The sequence below is a fragment of the Acomys minous genome (assembly GCF_964271855.1).
Source record: "Acomys minous genome assembly, chromosome: 5".
NCBI classification, from domain to species: domain Eukaryota; kingdom Metazoa; phylum Chordata; class Mammalia; order Rodentia; family Muridae; genus Acomys; species Acomys minous.
In genome coordinates, this window is record NC_140494.1 from 111,464,369 (window position 1) to 111,487,340 (window position 22,972).

The 22,972-nt window shown below is 43.5% G+C and overlaps 1 protein-coding gene and 1 long non-coding RNA gene across 5 annotated transcripts in view; one reads left to right on the forward strand and one right to left on the reverse strand.

The window, feature by feature from the left end:
• Positions 1 to 22,972, forward strand: part of ARHGAP20 (Rho GTPase activating protein 20) — a 75,120-nt gene that overhangs the window by 36,957 nt on the left and 15,191 nt on the right. For all 4 annotated transcript variants that reach the window (XM_084783395.1, XM_084783392.1, XM_084783393.1 and 1 more), the window contains exons 3-9: positions 4,707 to 4,871; positions 7,727 to 7,876; positions 11,843 to 11,884; positions 12,689 to 12,773; positions 15,221 to 15,298; positions 17,367 to 17,433; positions 19,554 to 19,742. In XM_084783395.1, coding sequence (XP_084639521.1) covers positions 4,707 to 4,871; positions 7,727 to 7,876; positions 11,843 to 11,884; positions 12,689 to 12,773; positions 15,221 to 15,298; positions 17,367 to 17,433; positions 19,554 to 19,742 — 776 coding nt within the window. The remainder of the gene's footprint in view (positions 1 to 4,706; positions 4,872 to 7,726; positions 7,877 to 11,842; positions 11,885 to 12,688; positions 12,774 to 15,220; positions 15,299 to 17,366; positions 17,434 to 19,553; positions 19,743 to 22,972) is intronic.
• The window catches only part of LOC311598338, a 49,091-nt gene continuing 45,875 nt past the window's right edge, over positions 19,757 to 22,972 (reverse strand). The window contains exon 3 of the long non-coding RNA XR_014779536.1: positions 19,757 to 20,676. This is a non-coding gene — a long non-coding RNA (uncharacterized lncRNA). The remainder of the gene's footprint in view (positions 20,677 to 22,972) is intronic.

A 22,972-nucleotide genomic window follows, 5' to 3' on the forward strand; every position in this document is an offset into this window, starting at 1 on the left:
ATATTAACTCATTTAATGCAAGCAGTGCTGCCCATATAAACAGCAATATAGGGTGGTGGAGTTGCATGGGTGTAAACGCTGAAAATCTATTAAATGGTAGCTTAAAACATTTTATTAGGACACTCCCTGGACTTAGGAACTTACATTGTTATGTTTCTGATTTTATTTGTTAAGTTTTAACATTTTCTCAAAAATTATATGAAGTGGCCTTTTAAAATCATCAGTGAATAAAAAAATTTGGTGTTAACATATACTAAATTGGTTCATGTAGGTACATTAGAATTATTCTTTTCAAGGTCACTGGAGATCACCGCAGTGCTTGGCCTAGTAGTTAAATTATTTTCTCCAGTGCTTATTGGCAACGGACACCCCTAGTCTCCTCCACTCTTTCCTTGACTTCTCATTACTCTGTCAGTGTTGCTTGCCTGCCTTTCCTGAATGTTAAGCTAGTGTGCCCTAAAACTCAATACTTCAGCGTTCTCTCCATCCCTCTTTAAGCCGATTTCTGCACTTTTAAGTCATCTCTTCTGATAACTAACTTAGCATGTCAAAAGCCTGTTCCTAATCTCTGCCTCCACAGAGCTGCTGATGCCAAATCTGGATTTATCATCAAACCTTCTCAAGCTGTAGCTGGCATATCTCCAGAACAGAACAATTCCTTGCCGCCTTTGCACGCTTTCCTTCTTTTTCTAAGCTGCTACCATGCAATACGACAGCGGATGTTTACATTAAAGTTGAAGTCATAAATTGGGTATAGCAAGATGTTAACAGCAGCTAATAAAATAATTGCAATGGTACATTATAGCAAAGGGTATGTAAGCACAGTCTTTCAAAGTGTCTTTTGTGCTGTCCTTACATACCTGGTGACATTGTGAAGTGATACTGCGTCTTTGTGATACAACGCATGGCACAGGTATTGTGAGAAAGCAACAGGCTCTTACACAAAAGTTGCTTGAACACTGAAATATTGTGACATGAGTCTGAAAGCGACGGCAAAGTGACTAATGGTACATAGTGTGGATCCAAGGTGGGACAGAGTCACGCTTCATCACACGACTCAAGAACTATTTATTTCTGGAATTTTCCACATGTCTGTCTGGGGTCAGGTAACTAAAACTGCAAAGTGAAAACACGAAGACAACAGTGTTCACCGTGAGGCTCCTCCCTTCTCTGAAAAGTGCCGCGCGAGCCTTGGCCAGGAAAGAGGTTAACGCTTCTTGACAACCCCATCCTTCCACCGTCATACAGCTAATTGAATCAGCTCATTAACATATTAACTAAATATTGGCGTTTGGCCATAAATGAGCTAGAGGTCATAGATAGCTTAAGTCCCTGCCAGTAGTGTACTATCTTAAAGACTTTGTAATTCATATTTCTTAATCTTCTAATTAGAAGTTTGTTGGCTGGACACAAAGGCACACAGTTATCATCCTAGCCAATGGGAGACGGAGGCAAAAGGGTCACTTGAGCCTGGGCAACGTAACATGACATAGCAAACCTCCCCCAAAAGAAAAATTAAAGAAGTTACCAGGCGGTATTTTTAACTTTAGGATATGCATAAGTTACAGGCAGACTGAGTCTAAATGAAGCATGCTTATTCCCTTCCTTTCCACATGCCAGTATGTAATTGTCACCTGAACTAATCTGCTCAACTACTGGAGAATCTAGCCAACGCCTGAGTGGCCTGGCCACTCAGTAAACAGTCTAACATGTGGCCCCATCACACTGTAGTCAGCGTGCACGTAAAGTGCTTACGTAGTTGGAATGTGTTTGGCATTCTCTGAAATCTCATTTCCTTCATAATGGGGCTAGAAGGTATTTTGAAGTCAACAGGCCACATGAAAGTGACAGAATAGTTTGGCGTCTCCTCCAGACCTCCGTGAAGGCTTACCTGCTTCTCGTCCCTTCCTCTTGCAAAGGCACAATCTCATTACAAGTTCCACAGCTTATGTTTCTTCCCGTTAAGTGCCTGTGTCTTTGTGTATGCTATGTGGTTCAAGTCTTTAGAACAGCAGTTCTCAACCTGTGGCTCACGACTTTTTTGGGGGTCCAAACTGCCCACTCACTGGTGTCTCCTAAGACCACTGGAAAGACAGATATTCACATTATGATCCATAGCAGTAGCAAAATCACAGTTATTAAGCAGCAATGGAGTAGCTTTGTGGCTGGGGTCACCACAACATGAGGAACTGGTTTAACGGCTCGCAGCATTACACGGGCTGAGAACCACTGCCCTGGAGGCAGCAACCACAAAAGCTCCTTTCCTCATGGACATCTTGTAAGTGCCTTGAACTCTAAGTCTATGCTGAACTCCTTCCTTGTCGAGGCTGTGAGGAAGTTGTGTGTGCTTTCTTCTTTGGAAATACTCTCCCTTTGTGTGTGGGGTCTGAAACTGTTGGTGTGACTGTTTATTGGTGTGTCCATCTGCCCTTCGCTTCCTTCTTCCCTCTTGCTATTCTGTTTTTCTTGTTTGTATCCCTTCGTTTTTTAATGTTCATATCATATCATTTTAAGTGTACTCAATATATGATGTACTAATGGCTGTAATATTTCATAGGTACTACCTGCCCTACTCAGTATTTTGCTGGTTAAAGTGCTCCTTTGTCTGTTTCTTGCTCTTAAAGGCTCTGCTTATTCTGTTTATCCAAACATTGTTCCTTCCAAGCCTTTGTCCTAACTGAGCTCACTTTTTTATTAAATATGTTTTTATTTTTTACCTATACATTTATATTATCACACATATATACAATAAAGTACCTGTAGCAAGAAGAACTATGACACGATCAGAAATTATATAAATGTTACATTCTTAGTGTTTTGGGACTGAGCTTATTTTAATTGTAATATTAACATTATCTCTCTGCTCTGTTCTCACAATTCAAGGCAAAATTCATGCTTTGCTAATTATGTTGTCTAATATATATATATATACCATTTCATAATATAATTAATTGTATAGTTTTTTTAGTAATTTTAGTGTGATTTTTATTACAATGATGACTGTTGAGAGTCATCACCACGTGCTTGTTCACCCATCAGTAAGACACAAATGGTGTAGACTAGATTTCCAGGTTTTGTTTTATTGCTGTAATATTCAAGATGGTCGCAAATATAGCATAAACAGGCTTTTATTGCTGAATGAGACAGATGAGCATCAGTAGTGATTCTGTAGCCTCATTTCAATGGCCGTGTTCTTTTGTTTCAAATTATTTCTGGCCTCATTTATTCTGAATGGCTCAGCAGGCATGCCGCTCACAGGCGACGTGGAAGAGCTGTAAACTGGCACGTTATAACCAAGTTGAGCTTATTAAACAGTTTACATTCAGAGATCACTGGAGCCACGCATCTCAGAAGCTTCAGCTTGATAAAAATATTAAAAGCAGATTGAAGAATGAGTTAGCAAGAAAGTAGAGCCCAGCTAAGGGGTCTGTTACAGGCTATAGAAGCAGTTATGAGGCCCTGGCCTATATAACGTATCTTTTCAGGTAGCACACCCTTAAAACATAAGAAACAGCAAAAGAGGCGCTGCCATCCACCATGGCGGGATGTAAAGTGGGTAAACCAAGCTACTCGTGTGGTGAAGTGTGGCGGTTCTTCAGTAAGTTAGGTATGGGATTCCCGTATGGTCAGGTGTCCCAGTCTTCAGTAGCCTCAGCCCTGGAGACAGACGTTTTCATGGCCGGATCAGTCACACCAGCTAATAGGTTCAAACAACCAAAGTATTCCTCGGCTGGTGCTTTTAAAAGCATATCCATGTGGTGTAACACATAGCAGTAAAAGGCCCTGAGACAAGCTGCAGTATGAAGCTTGAAACCCTTACGCTAGCCTAAAGAAGAGGGGCAGAAAAGAACACGTGCCGTTTGGTACAACAGGTGCCGAGTAGGCGGAGCCATGGAGGGGAGGGCTGATGAGGAGTCGATGCTTAAGACCTACAGGGTTTCCTTTAGGAGCGATACAAATATTTGACAGCTAGATGGGGATAATGGTTGCACATCGTGAATATTGTCGACACAAATGCATGTTACATTTTTAAGTGGTCAAAACGCGTGGGCTATACAACGAACTCAGTCAGTACCGGAGCGTCAACCTGTAGAAGGATGGAACCACCTAGGGAACAACAACATGGCGCCCACCTAACGGCCGAGAAGGATGACCTTCCTGGCGGGATGCTTCCCTGTGACTTAATTGAGGAGTTCAGGTTTCACAGGCGAATGCACTTGTCAGAACCTAGTGTATACGCACCAAAGATTTGGCCTTGCGCGTTTCATTGCTGTATACATTTCAATTATGAGACGACTCCTAAGTAAGCACTGGACTCTGGGTAAATGACACACCTGCCCCAAAGCAGTTCATCCTGGAATGCCAGAAAGGAAGTGAGTCAGCGAACCCACCGAAGGACAGTTGGCTCGGGGATACGAGGAACCACTGTGATAAAACATTAATGCCAATGTCTACGTCAGATTGGACATGTGTCTGCTATCAAGGTGTTACAGTTTTGCTAAAAGATTTTTTTTTCCACAATGAAGTTCAGAGAGATTCCGTGTGCAGAATCAGCAGTGAGACCAGCAACGGCACTGAGCCGCTGCTTAGAAACAAGGAGCCCCTGAGTTCCACATTGATAAGCAACTGTCGGTCGCCACCTTAGGAACCGTCGTCTTGTGTTTGAGCATCTGACTGACGGGCTTGCTGCGTGTGGTCTGTTTCAGAGACAGTCATTCTGCTAGCAGTGACACGTGCGCATTTCTGTCACCGTTCATGTGCTCCAGCAGGACTCTGCTGATTGATGGCCCAGTCGAGCTTAAAAGAGGCCTCCAGAGGCAAGAGAGGCATCTCTTCCTGTTCAACGATCTGTTTGTTGCAGCCAAAATCAAGTAAGTAAAATATATGCCCTGGGTAATCGGTACAAAGTTGAATTTCCTCTAACAGAGACCACGTTATCTACCTGGTGCTTACTACAAGGTTGCCTGGTCTGTATTAAGTGACTAGTATCTTTTTACAAGCTTTATTCGTGGGTGTTTTTGCCGCGTGCGTGCAGTGCCCATGAAAGCCAGAAGAGGGCGTCAGATCCTCCCAACTGAAGTTAGAGATGGTTGTGAGCCAACATGTGCTGGGTCCTCCGAAGAGCAGCCAATGCTCTTAGCCACTGAGGTAATTCTCCAGCCCCTTAGCTAATATCATAAATGAGGTGTGCTTACTGTTGTATTAGGTTGTTCATTAATGTGTTCACTTAGGTTCCTGTTTATTCCATAATATGAGTAAAAAAAGGAAGGACAGTGAAGGATGTCATTGGTCTAATCCGGGATCCTCTGAAGCCTACATTCTTGCGGGACGGGATGTGGGAGCTTTCATCTTGGTTTGCGTACGAAGAGTTGTAGGCAGTGACCCATGCTAGGAGCAAAACATAGTTGCTGGCGCAGGAAGCAAAAGATAAGAGGGTGCATTGTGTACGTAGTTGGGTAAAGACGTAGTAAAGGATGAAAAGCAATTAACCATTAAAGACCTTGGGAGGATGGGCTAAATAAACAAAGCCCTCCAAAACCTAGCAGTGTAAAAACTCCCAGCATCTCTCGCAGTTTGAGTTGGGACTCAGGAGTATTTAAGTGAGCAGCTCTGGCTCAAGGGCCCTCCTGACCCTGAGGCTTGACTGGAGCATCCACTTGCAAGCTGACAGCACCAGTTTCTCACTGAGGCATTCGTTTCCCTTCCTTTGGCCTCCTCCGTGCTACTTCTCAGAGCGTGGTACCTGCTTCCTTCACAGTGAAAAGTCTTTCACAGGTGATAACCCCGTCACTTCTGACCCGTGCTACTGGCTACCCAGACCAGCCTGCGTATGGTGTGGAAGGGAACTCCACAATGGTGTATCGGGAGGCAGAGAGCATTGAGGGACACTTTGGAGTCACCAAGCTGCACTAGAGAGTTTGGAATTTAACCTCCAGATTCAGCTGGGGGATGCCATAATGCGATACGTATTTTTGAAGCGTTTACTCACAATGAAGAATGGGTTGTAGGAAAAGCAAAAGTAGGAACAAGGAGACTAGACAGGAGGCTGCTGTGGTGGCTCTGGGAGGAGACGATGAGGAAACCGGCAGTTAAGACTGCAGACCTATTGGGGGTGTTTGGCGATATGCGTTAGCGGTCCCCAACAAGACTCACTTTCCATTCAACACTCGCTGTCAGCGCAGTTCACGTAGAAAGTGGTGGCTGCGACGCCCGCTCCATCTGCTTTCTTGTTATTCATGAAACATCATGAAGGATTAGACTGTATTAAGATTCGTTCTCTGCAACGTAATTTTTTTTCAGTCGTCAGAGAGAAGCGAACACTTGTTAAACCTCACTAATTTATGCTGGGTCGTAAAGGTAAGACCCGGGCGGAGCTGGGTATTAATTTGGCAAAACCAGATTTGATCCGAGAGGTATACCCGTGGTAATAAGAGTGAAACATTTGATAGGACCTAACTGCTAGTAATTAATCCAAGGGCTTTAGTTTTCATAACCATCTTGAGTTGAGTATTATTCCCCTCATTGTAAAGAAGTTGAAGTGATGCTCCAACGTTATAAAGTTAGTAATTGGCTGAGCCTGTGTATGAACTCCCTGCCCTGCCAAGCCTGTGGCTACCCTGTCACTTCTCACCCTCGGGTGAAGGGTTAGGGTGGCAGCCAGATCATTTAATTTGCTGGAATAATTGAGTGTGGCCCTTAGAGCACAGTAGTTAGTGCCCTTTATACGTCAGTCCTTCCAAGGCCTTGTACACAGTATGGGTCTCACACGAGCTTTATATCCCTGTAGTAGGTGAATTTAGGGGGTTCCTGTCCGTGAGCTGTATCTTTGGTTTCATTGGAGCTTTTATTTACCCAGATGGTTCTGAATGCTCGGAAATCCATTTCCCTGTGAACTCTCTTCATAGTTCTCAATGCCTTCTGACTACTCACATCTCAGAACTATGCGTATTAAATACATCAGTTAGGTCAAAATACATTGTATTTTTGTATCACGGGGTCTGAGGGAGTTGAGGAAGAAATTGCCAAAAAGCAACCACACCCAACTTAAGGGAACGTACCTTCTGGGTCCCCAGAGCCGAATGATCATTGTGTTAGCCCTGTTCTCTGGTTTTGTTTGTTTGTTTTGTTGTTGTTGTTGTTTTCTAGTTTAGGTTCCGTTCATAGGTTACAATTTTTCAGTGTTTGCAAGAATATACTAGAAAATGATTGAGGGGAAAAAAACCCCACTTAAGACTGTGGCTTTGGAAACACAGATCACCTTAGCACTTCTTAACAACCATTCTATTGAAAGTTTATTGTAGATTTCTCTAGCTCTAGGTTTGCTTCCAGAATCTCCTAAAATGGAAGTACTTAACATTTTATAAATTGTAATTTTAGGTATATCCGTTGAAATAATTTTGGAAGTAAGCTAGTTACACATAGTAACTTTTATCACAGAAATATAAGTCAAGTTTTGATCCGCATGCAGTACGGCATATACAACAGGTCAATTTATAGGTGTCTGCTGCCGTTAATGCAGCTGTGGGAACTAACCGAGCCCAAAGGCTTCAAAAGCCGAGCAGCAGCCACGTTATTCTCTGCTGTTCTAGAAACTGGTGATGGGAACAAGAAGACATTATTTTCCCATCACGGGCAAAAACTGCCCTCTCATGACAAACACAGAACTGCCCAAAAACCCAAGAAACAAAATAACAAGAGCACCCATGTTCTGTTTCTCCCTTGCTAGATATAACAACAATTTTAAGATAAAAAATAAAATAAAATTAACTGACATGTGGACAGCAAGCTGTGTGGACGAAGTGGGCGAAGGCAACACAAACGCGCTGAAGTCCTTTGTCCTGGGCTGGCCCACAGTGAACTTCGTGGCCACATTCAGGTAAGAGCCACACCTGGTCCTGGGTTTACCAGAGTCAGCTGCCATAACGGTGTCTAGGGCAGAGCGGCGTGCTGTAAATGTTAAGGGAAATACTCTGCTGTGATTAGGTATTGAGTAACCCTGCCTTTATCGATGACAGTCTTCAACTGTTGACTTTTCATCTGAAGACTGTTAACACCTTGGGTTGTCTGGTCGTTCTTAAAAAGCTTTATAGAAACATTTAGAAGGAAAACAGCTTATGAGCTGGTGGAAGCAGACGCGGGTGTCCCATCCAGGAACGCTTCCATTCTTAATGTCTAGGAGTTTGTTTGAAATATTGAGACTTCAAACTTGATCGATCTTTTCAAACCACACACACACACCCCACACACACAAAAACACCAACTTCACTGTTTATAAACACAGTTTAAATTTGAATACGGAGTAGTTGAAATCATTTTAGAATAACTTGTTTACTCTCAATTTTTAAAAAAAGCTTTTTGTGACACAGATAATGTGTCAAAGGACTTTGTATGCTAAGTTCTGGTTTGCTGTCTAGAGAGATTTTTTATGTTAAAGTGTTATAAACTAGTTTCTCAAGACTTGTTCCTAGGTGGTGTGTGTTTAGAAAACGTATGAATACAGAACATGTGTCCTTCAGCCTGACATGTTTATTTGACTTTCTGGCTCAGGGTGAGCCGATGAAAACTCATACCTGTGATTTTGAATGACTGTACACAAACTCCATATTGGCTTTCATTTTAAAGATTTTAGTGTCCATCACACTCTCACTCTCTCTCTCCCCCCCCTCTCTCTCTCTCTCACACACACACACACACACACACACACACACACACACACATGAAGCTTTTCTCTGCCTTTTCCTGCTTTACCACCCGACTACTCAGGCGTCATCCTAAAGCCAGACTGCCAAGCCTTTCCACACTGTTAGTCTGTACATAGGGAACAGGTGTGCCATGCGATTGATCCTGTTGTGCACCGTGGACCCGATGCAGGGCTGTTTGGAAGTGGCCATTTTTGTCACTCTCTGTATTCCATTCCATTCCATGACAGGTTTCTATAGATAACGTCCATTCCCAAGGTTTAATCTGCTTGGGAAAGAGAGCAGTTTTCTCACATGAGGGTGACCATGTGTTGCCATGAATCTCCACTCTTTAAGAGGGGTGAGATACGGGGCCATTTTTCTCTGGAAAAGCATGGTTCTGTAGCTGCTTGATGAAGGTCAGTATCCCCAGTAACATCATATAAATTCCATGTACGTCTCAATATGATTTGATAAGAGCAACTCACTTCTGTAGTATTTATTCACAAAAAAAACCCCAATACTTTAATCATAAGCATCTGTCAAACTGAAGCAAAGTCTATAGACTCCTAACCACTGCTACTTAAAACTTCTAAAGTAAAGCACAGCCTAAAATTCTCCTGTAGACCATCCCTAAGGAGCCACAGTCCACAAATGCCATGTGTAGCCATGAATTAGCTCCTGGGACAGAAAAAAAGTTTTTTCCAGAAGACAAGATCTGAAAAAAAAAAAAGTCCAGAATTTGGTTATTAGCAAACACCAGCATCTCCTGGTTTGGACAGCTGGGCTATACCTGTGAGAGAACAACAGTATAAAACCTGCAGCCAGCTGGAAAATTTGGAAATATAACTTTTCTGGAAACAATTTTTTTTTCAAATTAAGTATCCTTCAAAATAAAGTAAAATGTTGAGTTCTGTCTCTCCTACAAAAATGTAATCCTAATGGACTGGCTGCCCTGTAGATAACTGCTTACAACTCTGAACAAAACACAGACATTGGTCACCACCCAAGGGCTCTGGGCAGCAGACAAGGGTTGGGAGACTCGAGAGAGGCACTAACACTTGGAGGAAGGCACCGGCAGCACCCATGCTCAGTGGGGCTTCTAAGGCTCCAGCCGTCATGGTGCCACACAACTAAAACTCACCCCCCCCCCCCCCGCCCATGTCTGGAATTAAGGAGAGTACAGTCCATACTAGCCACGGGTGTGGGGATGAAAGAAGATGTACCACACAGTAGCTCACACTTGACCTTAACATTCATTCACGTAAGCTGTCCTCCCCCCCGCCCCCCACCCCCCGCTGTCCCCTCCTGCGCCATCGGAAAGCAGGAGAGTGAGCAATGGGCGCAAGGGGACTTTTGATTCCCTAATATGGGTGCTAGAACACTCTTTTTCTACATCAAGATTTTATGTAACTGAATCTAGAAAATCTCTTGGGGCTGGAGATATGGCTCAGTGGTGAAGAGCTCTTGCTATTCTTTTACAAGACCTAAGTTCAGCTCCGAGCACCCACATCGGATGGCGCACAACTGTCTATAACTCTAGTGCCAGGGAAACCCAACACCCTTTCTAGCCTCTGTGGGCACCCACATAGCCGTACCAAAGATTCATACAACCATACGCACATAAAGTTTTAAAATGATATTGGGACTCTAGATGAGAGAAGCATGGGAGAATAGCAAAGTAGAAGGATCCAGAGGGTCCTAGAAACCTAGAAGTAGAACATTATGATAGGCAGATTTGGGCCCAGGGGTCCTGCTCAAACTATGGCTCCAGCCAAGGACAGTACAGGCCATAAACTTCAAACCCCTACCCAGATCTAGCCAATGGACAGGACATTCTCCACAGTTGAGTGGAGTGTGGGGTCTGACTTTCACACGAACTCTGGTGCCTCATCTTTGACCATGTCCCCTGGAAGGGGAGACCTGGTGGCACTCAGAGGAAGGACAGCAGGTTACCAAGAAGAGACTTGATACCCTATGAGCATATACAGGGGGAGGAAGTCCCCCTCAGTCACAGTCATAGGGGAGGGGAGTAAGGGGAAAATGGGAGGGAGAGGGAGGGAAGAATGGGAGGATACAAGGGATGGGATAACCATTGAGATGTAATAAGAATAAATTAATAAAATAAAAAAATTTTTAAAGTTTTAAAATGAAAAACTATAAAAAAAAAAAAAGATGGCAAGGAATTGTTAACTATGAAAAGTTTGTTCCATGATAAAATAATGGATAATATGCTTTGTGACTACCAACCTTGAAAGATTGTCTGTGTGAAGACAGTTAAACAACGAAGTTAAAACAAATTACAGATATGTGTTAAACGTTTTTCTGGAATGAGTAAAAATTTTCAATTCCTATACAGAGACTAGAAATGTTATTTTTAAAGTTTGCAACTTACGGGGGATCATATAAGAATACATTAGACAAGCTTTTAACTTTAAACATCAAATTCAACAGTGGGAGGAGAAACATAATATTTAATTGTACATACATTCATATTGATAAGAATGTCTTAGTAATTAAAATAAGTTTGCTATGAGAAAATCTACCAAATTACTATTTTGTCTTGCGTATACAAGATGAAAAGAAAAATGTTTCTTCTCCTGACAACAGACTGGTTTCTGGGCCAATGCATTCCCATCTATCTGCCAAATCTTGCTTTGATCTCAACATTAAGCATATTTTGTTTTTATGTACGACAACTTAAGCTAGGGGAAAAAAGGCACTTGAGGAGGACAGTTAGCCCAGCGTCACAGGTGTGGAAACTGTGGCTCTGGACACGTTGCATGCCATGATGGTCTCACTTGCACGCAACTCTGAAACGAAATGTTTTGCTTCCAAGTTGGACATTCTTTGCTCTAAACAGCCTCCCTCCCCTCTGACCCAGTACTGTTGGTGAAGGAACATTGGCCTATCACAAAGAATTCGCCTTGGATCTACCGAAGTGGATTTAGTAAAGCAAATGATCCCAGACTATGTGATCTTTCCCAAGGGGCTAAAACACCTGTGTCATCTTCTGAAATATTGTGTGGAGCTCACAGTGCACATGAACAGCTACGTTCATAGCAGTGGGCTGGTGACACAGCCACCTGAACTGGCAGGCCTAAAAATGCTGGCAGCAATATCTTACATGGTTTATTCCTCTCTTCCGTTTTCTTTGATTGCAGTTCCCCAGAACAAAAGGACAAGTGGCTCTCTCTCCTTCAGAGGTATGTTTTCAGATCACATACTTTTAATATTATTGTTAACTTATGGGTAAAATGAGCATGCTATGGCAGAAATGTGCCCCAAGCATGTCCCTTCTTCTCTTTAGTGGGAATTGACATTTGTCTGCTAAAAATAGCATATTGTTCTGCTTGTATACCAGCTAGATAGAATACAGTGTTATTACAGTCCTTTTTTCTAGGATGGAGAACACTGGGGTCTGATTGGATCACATTAGAATCACCAGTGTCTCCTCTCTGCTCATAATTGCAAGGTTTAATTCAGAGCACCTCAAAAATAGGTTATCATCCCTGCGATTGACTGTACCAAATAAAATGGTCAACACTGGTTTATCAGTCAGAGGCAGAGTTCTTCCCTCCTTTCTCTCCTCTCTGCACCCCCCAATGGAATAATCCAGATTTACACCCTCCAGAGCAGCTAAATGAGAGTGAATCCTTTGTATGTTAGTGTGTAGTCAGGTGCTCAGAAGGGAGTGGAAGACCTGTTCAGAGGAGACAGACCATCACTCACGGGTACCTTTACCTGGTCCCACCTCCAACATTACTTAATATGGATGTCCTGTTTGGGGAGGCTCATGCCTAATGTCCTGGGTGGGTGGAATCTCTTTCAACCCATCATGTAATCTGATTATGCTATCTTTCAAGTGTTCGTAAAAAAAAGAAATAAAGAGAAAGAGTGCATATAAGTATATTGACAACATTATCAAAATAGGTTGATTTTTTTTAATGAACCATTAGTGAATTTCATCTGACTCAGTGTTGTTTCGGGTTGTTGTTTCGTTTGATTAGATATATCACTCTAGAAAAAGAGAAGGACTACCCGAAGAGCATCCCCCTCAAAATCTTCGCCAAGGACATTGGGAATTGTGCCTATGTAAGTGTTTCTGAGACAGGAAATTAAGTTCCACGTCCCTGAATAAGATAGGAAACAGTGTGGATGAAAGAGGGGATAGGCCAGCTGTGTGTGAGATACAGAAGCCAGGCATCTAGAGGTGCCATGTGTATCTATGCATAAAGAGCAAATACTATAGAGAATGAGACAAGGGAAATCCATATTAGCTGTGGTATTTGACACGTGCCCTCGGATAGAACAGTGCCTGTCTTAAATCTCTTCTCATGGTATGGGTCCTTTCAGGAACAGCTGCAGAAGTTTGTGGCGAAGCCACAAGGAAAAATTTGCTATTACTCTAAGTAGTTCTCAGCTTGTCAGTTCTTCAGTTGGGTGCTTTGAAAATGTTTCTATTCTTCTTTGAGTTTTTATGAATTAAATCCCTGAGATGAAAGAATGGATCGGGAAGAGATGACATTATCTAGGAGTCGCCATGTCTCTGTGGTAAACATTAAGTCTTTAGCCTTGGTTACATGTTCTTTGTTGGCTGAAACTGTGGCACAAGATCCGAGCTATTAGCAATCATGAACAAGGTGGGAACGTGTCTTTCCGTGGTGCTGTGGGCTGAAATACTACATAGCAGCTCTTGGTAACAGTCACAGTGTGCGTGCAAATGTCATTCATGAGAGCTCTTTTTTAGTTCTAAAAAGTTACACCAAGTGACACCTGATCAAGTTCTAAAGGCCAGATCTCAATGCCTGAAGGAAATATAAAATTTTAGGCTAAGAAACTACTTAGCCTAACAAAGACGAAACAAACAAGGCTACTGCATTTCTGCCTGCTGTGATTTGTTTGGTTACATTAAGGATTTTCATGAAATTTTTCAATTTTTATCACGTTTTAATACATGGGAATCACGCTTTTAAAAACTGATGCCCCACTTATTTTTGAAGATAAGACGTGAAATGTAATCATGGGTGAGGTCAAGGTACAGTGACACTCTCGAGGTTTCCCCTGGCGGAGCTTCAGTGGCAGTCTCTTTCAGGTACCCAAACTTCTAGAATAAATCCTCAGATAGGAGTATGTCCAAGGGAAGTAATTCTTTTATTCTTAGCCTTAAAGTTGTGTGCAGCTTGTTGAAGAATCCTGCTAAACTCGGGATTTAGTCTTGGGTGTGCCTCATGTTTCTCTAGGCAAGAAGCACTGTGTGCTGAAACTCACTTGTTACAGCCCCCATAAAGGTTTGCAGGGAGATGCACTTGTATAACTAGTGCAGAACATACCTGTGCCCAGTGTGAAAACAATTACCTTGGACACTAGGTATATAGGAACACAGACACTTCGCTGTACAAAAAAAAAAAATTATGGCAGCATTCCTTAAATGGACTTTCCGACTTAGGAGGCAGCAGAGCCTTTCCAAAAAAGCCTGTTTTAGCTTGAAGTCTGGCTTGTGTTGCTTTTATGCCACTCTGGTAAATGACATTGTGCTTTCCAGCTCCTTCCTGTTGGGCTCTGACACCTTTTGGTCTAATCCCTAGGAGTACAAGAAACTCATAAAGTCAGTGTATATGCCTCTGAAAAATTAGTTCAATTAAGTTTGTCCTATCAAGTAATTGGCTCATAGGATAACACTTTGTAGAAGACAAATATCAGTGAATGTCAACTTTTTTTTCTTTCATGTTATTTTGTTTGTATTTATGAAAGCAAGCCTCGTGCCTGGGGCAGAACACTAATTGCTAGTTTTTTAATAATTGTCGTATGTACTTATGTGCATAACCAAGTTATGCACCACTGTATGCGAGTCTTTTGGAGTCCATTGCACTCTCCAGATACGCAAGACTCTGGCCAGTCTCTTCCTTCTTCGTTGCAAGTTGCCTTTCTGTTCTTAGGAGCAACTTGCGGTATAGTCAGTGGAGAGCTAGTGTGTATGGCCCTATCCAGTTGGCAGAATGAGGTTTTCTAGAACTGCCACTCATCTATTCTGAGCCATCAAAGGGTTGAAGCCGACAAGCCCGGTCGCTCCAGTGCCGAGCGCCTGGAAGCTCTCACCCGCAAGCCCTAACTCCTTTTAGGAAGCAGGTCTTGTCCTGGTCTTCCCTTAACTGATTGGCCAGCTCTGCCCTCACCACCATGGCCAATGGGCTATAAAAATGCACTTGTAGAGAGAGAACAGAGGAATAGCATTGTGTGTGTGTGTGTGTGTGTGTGTGAGAGAGAGAGAGAGAGAGAGAGAGAGATTGGTGTTCACAGCCTCTCACTCACAGAGCTTTCCAATACATTTGTATTCTGTGAGCCACATCCTTTAAGAGAAAGGAATGAACTGTTTGTGGCCATAGCCTATCGGAATGAAAGCGATTCATAATGGAGAGTTCTCGCTCCCTCTTGTCCAGACTTGAGATCAGTGTTTAACCTTTGGATAATCACTGGACCATGATTTGTTAACCATTTTTAAACTCATTAATTATCTGTGTTTTTTCCTTCTTTCTCTACAGTTTAAAACTATAACAGTAATGAATTCAGACACGGCGAGTGAAGTTATCAACATGTCACTACAAATGCTGGGGATAACGGTAAGTTACTTCTGTTCTATTGCTCTCTTTATGTCATATGGGGTAGCCCAGGTGGGCCTTGGACATGTGATTCCTTTGCCCCCACCACCTAGATAGTCTTTAAACTTTGGTGTACTATAGTCAAAATAGTATTTAGTAATTTAGATGTACGCATATAGCCCTTCCCTTCACAACACAATCACAAAGCTACATTTGCTCTCCCACCCCCCAAATGTAGAAAACAGGAAAGCTTTTCTGTTAGCATGACATATGGGTGTGGTGCTGTTTTAACACCTCTGTAACCTGAAAACCATAATGGTTAAACGAGAATCCTGTCATGGATCTGAAGAGCGTTACTGTGCTTACTGTCAGTCTGTCTTCCTCTAGCCTGACCCTTTGTGTTCTGGGGTGAGTTTGTGAAATATTGTTAGTGGAAATGGTTGGAGTATTGAGAAGCAGGTCACGGAAGAGAATTGGAAAGCTTCTCTTTTTGCCTTCCTGTTAGTACCCCCAGGAAGAGTTCTGTTAACTGGGAGACTTCAAAAGAATGAAAACTAAGAAAAAAAATCTTTGTATTTTTAAACATAGTGTGATATAAGCCATTGAGCTGGCTCCACTGTAAAGGCGCATGATGCCAAGCCCAATGACCGGGGTTCCATCCCCAAGACCCACTTGGTATGAAGAGAGAACCAACCCCCGAAAGTTTTCCTCTGACCTCTGACCTCCGCATGTATTCTGGCATGCTGCTCTAGTGTGTTTGTGTTTGTGCAGATGCCCACGCAAAGTAAATGTGATATTTAAAACTATGACATGACACTTGAGATGTCATAATATTGCTTTGTGTACTTAGATTTGCTCTTGCGCACTGCTACTAAGCCTACTGATGACTCAAGGCAACCAAAATTTGGGATAAGATGATCTGATTAGTAAAACTTAAAAATTTAATTACATTTTAATTATATTACTGTGTGAGTAAAGTGGGGTTCTTTTTCTGCATTGATTTCCAACCCACACAAGCATGCTTTGGAAAAGAGTACATAGTTTTGTGTTATTTTGTTTTTAAGAGTACATAGTTTTAGGTTGGGAAAAGAGATTAACTGCCTCATAATGCACTTTCTTGGGCATCTTTAAAATACGATCTGTTCAGGCAAATAAAATGTAATTAGGAATTGAGACTATTTGATGACACCCATGCTAAGAGATGCCTTACAGTGTTTCTGCCATTGCTTAAGATGTGTGTTTTGATTAGATCATGCCTCCTGTCTAAAGGACAAGATGGAGATAAAACGATCTGTGTATGAACATGTGGCCAGCAGAGATCTGCATGACATGTACAGTAGCCAGGACCGTGACTTTTAACTGCAAGCAGAAGGCAGGACCATGGAAGGCTTCAAACAGACTTGGCTGCCTCTGTTCTAGCTGCCTTGTCCCTCCTGGAGGACTCAGCAAAGTCTACATAGCTAGTGTCTCTTTCAAGTGGAATTGATGATAGTTTTGTTGGATTATAATTCCACTAGTGAAGTTTGTTTTCCATGGCTGGGCCTGTTGTCAAGTAGCATTCTTCTGTCTCCAGAACTGGATGCAGTTACTCAGACTGGTCAGTTCAACTAGCTATTCCCCCCAGCGCCCACTGCACTAATAGCAGCCTGCCTCTGAGGCTTAACTTTACAGTCCCATAAGCAGCCGTGGGTATGGCTGGCTGGGTGAGGTGGTTGTCTTGCAGAGGCACAGTGGATGCTAACCAGAGGATCTCAGAGGTCAGGATCAGCCTTTTAGAACCAGGAAGCGTATTCTACCTTTACCAAAGGGCTCCCTTAGCTTTCACATTATGTGGGCACCTGGTAAGGAAGGGGCTGATTCCCTTGAGGTTTGCAGATCCCAAGCCAGCTCAGGGGCTGTGGGATTTGGGGGGACCAAGAGTAATCAATCCTGTTTTTAAATAGGATCTGGCTGTAGAAATAAGCACCACTATCCCCCCAACTATATGCACCCCATGAGTCTTAATAGCATAAAATGCCCCAGACTCTCTCCTCCTCATTCAAGTATCTAACGTGAAAGATTTGTTTTCATTTTTCTTCTTTGTCTCAAGGGGTCTGAGAGAGATTACCAGCTGTGGGTGAATTCTGGAAAAGAAGCGGCACCGTACCCACTCATTGGTGAGTGTCTGTAACCGGCTAAGATCACACTGTGTTCTGCTGCCTCTGAAACCTTGAGCCGAAATGTTAACTATACCAAGTGTCTTACTATGGACCAGACAATAGGATCTTTTCTGTCAGGCTGCTCATGACTATAATTGGGAAAGTGTACATTTTTCCGCTCGGCTTTTTCACCTGACGAGCAGATCTTGCCAAGCCTGCTATTGGGGGTTTCTTCATGAGAGCGCAGGATGCAGTGGAGTTTCTCTTGCCTGTTGTCTTTCCTGTCTACTGCTGTAACTAATGACAGGGCTGCCTCTGTGCACAGGGTACTGTGTGTGGCACAGTGGTGCACTGTCACACCTGTCACCCATCCCTGAGTATGCAACATCCCTCTGACCCAGAATTCCCTTAGCATCACAAAGGAAGTGACAGTAACCCATTTACATGTCTCACTGTGTGATCCAGGCTGGCTTGAAATTCAGATTCCCCCGTTCTGAGGAATTATTGAGAAATAGGTCATAAGTTACCTTACTTCAACTACTTATTTATCGGTTAGTAATTTCAATATGTAACCAACAGAAATAGGGCAATTAAAATAAGTTCTGCTATCGGTTTCAGATCCCAAAATGGTAACCACCACAGCCGTTTGTTAGCAGTTTTCTAACCCTGCCTGCCTGTCAGAGAGCGGGGCATGTGTGTTGGATGCTTCGTTTCATGCAGCCCCTTATCCGTGAGGTCACTCTTGGGGTGGCTGGGTATTCCAAGTGTCCTGAGTGATTGAAACCAAACCTTCCTATATAAAACGTTTGTGTGTTCTGATATGCAGAAAACAGGAAACTGGGAAGCCACCGTGCCATGCTGAGGGCGATGCTGACTCCCTCAGATGGACTTGGTTCTAAATGACATGTGTGCAAAAATGAATAAGCAACAATAAAATGTCATTTAAAATAGCAAACGTTTAAGATAGTTTCAATAAGTTATAATGAAGTAGATGGTAACTCTTAGGCATACAGCCACTTTGAACCGAGTACGGCCACTCTATGCAATTGAAAACGTCTCGTTTACAAAGAAAGCAGTGTGGATTAGCTGGCCACTGTTTTTGAAGGGTTTTGTGTTATTGCTGCTAAGGGGCCTCTCCTTGCCTTAATCTTTGGAGGTTTTCTGCCACATATAAATGGCAGTAGCACCTTTGCCTTGTATGCCTGTGCCAAGTGCAAAGGAAGGGCTTGCCGAGTTACATTGGTGGGTATAAGCGAAAATGTACCGTCTCTGCTTAAAGGATCTACAGCATGGTGGGACAGAAGGATGACATCACCCTGGTGGGTTTACTGGAGTACTGACTAACAAAAACTGAGTTATGGTCAGATGTCTAGGATTTAGTCCATCAGTCTGTTGTTGGGCCTGCACCTGTACTCTGTACCCTCTACTGTTTTAACTGTTGCTTATGAATACCCATCTCAGAGAGAAGCAAATCAGACTAAGCAATCAGCCCCCAGGGCTGGTGAGCCAGTGACTGTGCCACCAACAAATAAACGCCTCTTACACAGATGCGTAGATAACGGGGTGAGCCTTCAGGAGAATTTGGGGGAGGGTTTTGAAACGTGGACTCGGCAGCCCAGGTCCTGTCTCATACTCAGCGTATAGCTGGCACCCAGGCTGGCCTCAAACTCGCAGCAATTCTCCGGTCTCAGCTTCCCAAGTGTTGAGATTCCAGGCGTGAGTTACTACACCTTTGTACTAACCTTGTGTTTAAGAATACAAACTGTTGTTGAAGGCGGCCCTGTTGGGGGCAGGGGCTCACTGCTCAGTGGCTTCTATGTCCCTCTTTTCAGATGCAAGCCTAGAGGTGGTCAGTTATGTAATTCGCAAACTGGGGTCTACAGTCATCCTAAGGATTCCTTTGAAGATTTTTTTCTTCCTCCTCTGTGAGATGACCACACTGATTTGGTAGAGCCACCTGCAGTATTCCAAGGTCCCAGTTGCTGGCTAGGCACAAGCACCTCTCAGTAAACAAAAGGATTCTGTATCCGAGATGCGCCAGGTGTACAGCACAGCACACTCCCGCCCGTCTGCAGTGCTTGGTGGTGGCACTCAGTCAGCCTGAAGTCTGCATTTTGGTTTTTTTTTCTTCTTTGTAGGGCATGAGTACCCTTATGGAATTAAAATGAGCCACCTCCGAGACACTGCCCTTCTGACACAGGGATCAAAAGACTCCGCCACCCCATCCCAGCTCCAAGAGCCTTTCCTCATGGAACAGCTGCCCCGAGAGATGCAGTGCCAGTTCATCTTGAAACCGATCCGCCTGGCGACAGCCCAGCAACTGAGCGGTGAGTGGATTTCCCGTCCTTCAGAGAGCCGTCTCTGAGCGGCAGCTTGCATTCCTGAACACACAAATCTAACTTCCACCCAGATGAACTTTGCAAATACAAGTTTTCACAAGGGAAGGAAAAATGGGATTTTTGAAGACGGGTCTGTAAACTAGCAGTAGGCATTTACTGACTTGCACCCAGAAGCAAGGGGCCCACAATCTGTCCCTTCCTCCCTCGCCAGCCTTCCCCCCTTTAACCTCATGGCCACTGCAGAGCGGACAGGCCCCGGGCAGTGCGGCAGGTACTTCAATGCCTTCTTTGTACTGTAATACACTCCGCTGTGTGTTCCCCTAAATGAACCCATTATAAGAGGGGGCCTGTCCACGGTGGGTGTCGGCAGACCGCGGTGCCCTGACTGGGATCCTGGTCCTGATAAATGTGTGGGGACTAATATGATTTCTACCGAGGTCTCCCCTCAGCCGACTGATCTAACGCGAGTTCCCTGTGAACGTAGCTGCCGCATTGCCGCCCCACAATAAAGGCGGCATTATGGTAGCTGTGATGTCCAGCGAGCATTATAACTTACCCTGACCCACGCTTGCACTAAAGCTCTCAGTCTGAAGCAAGGCTATATAAAGAAACAAGAGAAAAATGGAGACCAGAAGGGATAAAGATGATAGTAAGTTGACAGTGCACTTCTATGGGTGCCTTTGTCAGCTGATCCAGTGAATAGTGGCGTCGCCTCCTGCAAACAAACAAACAACTCAAGGAGGAAGATGTAAAGACCTCAGGCGCTCAGGGGCCACCCTCCCGCCACATGACAGATTGTTGGCTTCAGCTGGGGCCCAGATGAAGCTCTTCCTCTGTGCTGCATTGCAGTTACCGTATTGTTCGTAAAAAAACACCGCCTTTACGTTTTCTCCATTTCTAACTCCATTGCTGAATGACCCTGCTATAAGAAGAAAGAAAGAAAAATGTGTGTTCAGTTATCCAAACTTAAGAGGGAAGTGATAATACTAATTATAAAGGTTTTTCTTGCTTTACATGTTAATGTGCACGCCAAGGTCCTTTCCATTGGGACCTCCTCTAACACATCTAAATCACTTAATTTTTTTTTTTCACGCTAAAACACCTGTAGAGCTGGGCTGTGGTGGCACACGCCTTTAATCCCAGCCGTTGGGAGGCAGAGGCAGGCGGATCACCGTGAGTCCGAGGCCAGCCTGGCCTACAAAGCAAGTCCGGGACAGCCAAGGCTACACAGAGAAACCCTGTCTTGAAAACTCCCTACCAAAAAAAAAACAAAAAACAAAACAAAACAAAAAAAAACCCTGCAGTTATTAGGTGCAAACCCGGTTTTCATTCCATTAAGTTCTGATGTTTTATTGGGCTAAACAACTGTCTAACTGTTCCGTTGTTGGGCCAGCCTTTGCTCATTCTGCTTTCCCTCTCTATAAGACCATAGTCTTCCTTCCCCCACCAAGTCTACGCCACATTCTTCCTTCCACTCGCCTTCCAAGTCTACCACTTTCTCACCATATCCCCCCATCCCCCGTACGTTTGTGTGCTGCTGTCTCCATACATGACCCAAACCGCATGGTTGTCACAATCTCTCTTGCCAGATGCCTTGAGCTCTGTAACCTTTCCCACTGCACTAAACATAACCTAGTACCGCCCCATCTCGAGATGGCTGCTGAGCACTTTGAAGAAACCACACAGCAGAAAGGCACCTTGGCATCCCTGATGGCCAGCCTCAGACAGGCACTCCTACTGGCTGGACAGCCTGTTTTATACACGCCTCCACACACAAGTTAGCCCTGCCATAGCCTGATGATGACCTGGCTTTGGATGTAGGCCTCCCTCCAGTCAGAGCGGATCAGAGACCAGCTGTGCGAATGGACTTAAACTTGACTCAGTCTCATTTTTCTGTCCTGTGATGGTAAATAGAGCTTGAGGCTCCGAGGATGCTTGGGCAAATCCTCGGTCATTCTGAGCTGCTGCTTTGGTACCGGCCTCTCTCTATTCCAGCAGTGCCTGGAGCAGTTGCTGGAGAATCTAAGCTTATTTTAACCAGGCAGCCTAAAATATTAACAGAAAGAAATTACTTTCCTTTGTTGTCTCCTCACTAACCTTAGAAATAAGGTATTATTTTTGACATGAGAGGCCATGGTCGCATGGCTGCTTCCTAGGATGTAAGCAATTCACAAATTTGAGTTCTGTGGATTTAAGAGACACAGAACATGGTACATCATTGTGTATGTGGCAAATATGGGCAAATTCTATAGACTTACAGTATATGCTGTTCCCCACATGAGTGTGCTACTGGGGTCGGAGGTGGAGATACTCATTTCTATGGCTAAGAGAGACTTCCAGGTTAAAGGGGTTTTTTGTTGTTGTTGTTGTTATGATTGTTACTCTTTAACCTAAAGTCACATGAATTAACATTTTTAGTACTGAGCTTTATCATGTAAACATGAAAAGAATCAGCCATGGCGCACACCTGTAATCCCAGCACTCAGGGAGGCAGAAGCAGGTAGATCTCTGTGAGTTCAAGGCCAGCCTGGTCTACAAAATGAGTTTAGGACAGCCAAGCAAAGGCTACACAGTGAAATCCTATCTTGAGGGAAAAAAAGAAGTATGCATTATCTTGAGAAGAAAAAAATAAAAGAAGTATGCATTAAAATGCTACAAAAAATAAGCTTCAATTAGGTTTTTTTTTTCCTCAGTCCCAGGAAACCTGACATCTCACACTAAATGCTTTGCATAACAAACAGGGTGGCTGTCACTGAAAATATCACGTATATGACTCAATGTTGATTTTATCCTCTGTCTACAGTCATAGCTGGATATATAAGTTGGTGATAGAACATTCTTAAGTGTGTGAAAGCTAAAACCAGATATGATAGTTTTGGAAAAATAGGTTCGAATGTACAGGCAGAAAGCTGGCATTGATCTCTGCAGACCATTTGCCTAGCTTGGTGGGCAGCTTCCTTCCTGGGTTTAAGAAAGAATCAGTTCCCTTTCCTGTTTCATTTTGTCTGGAATGGAAGTTAGATCACAGCAGGAATAAAGTGCTATTTGAGCAGAAAAATGGTTATCTATCTCTCTTGTTTGCATACTTCCTGACGGCTGTCAAACCCACGGAAAATGGGTACAAAGAGATGCCCTCTGCCGGGAGAGCCTGGTATCGTAACAGCTTTAATAGCCCACAGTCATGCCCTGGGCAAACACCTTTTTGAAATTAGCCTGGT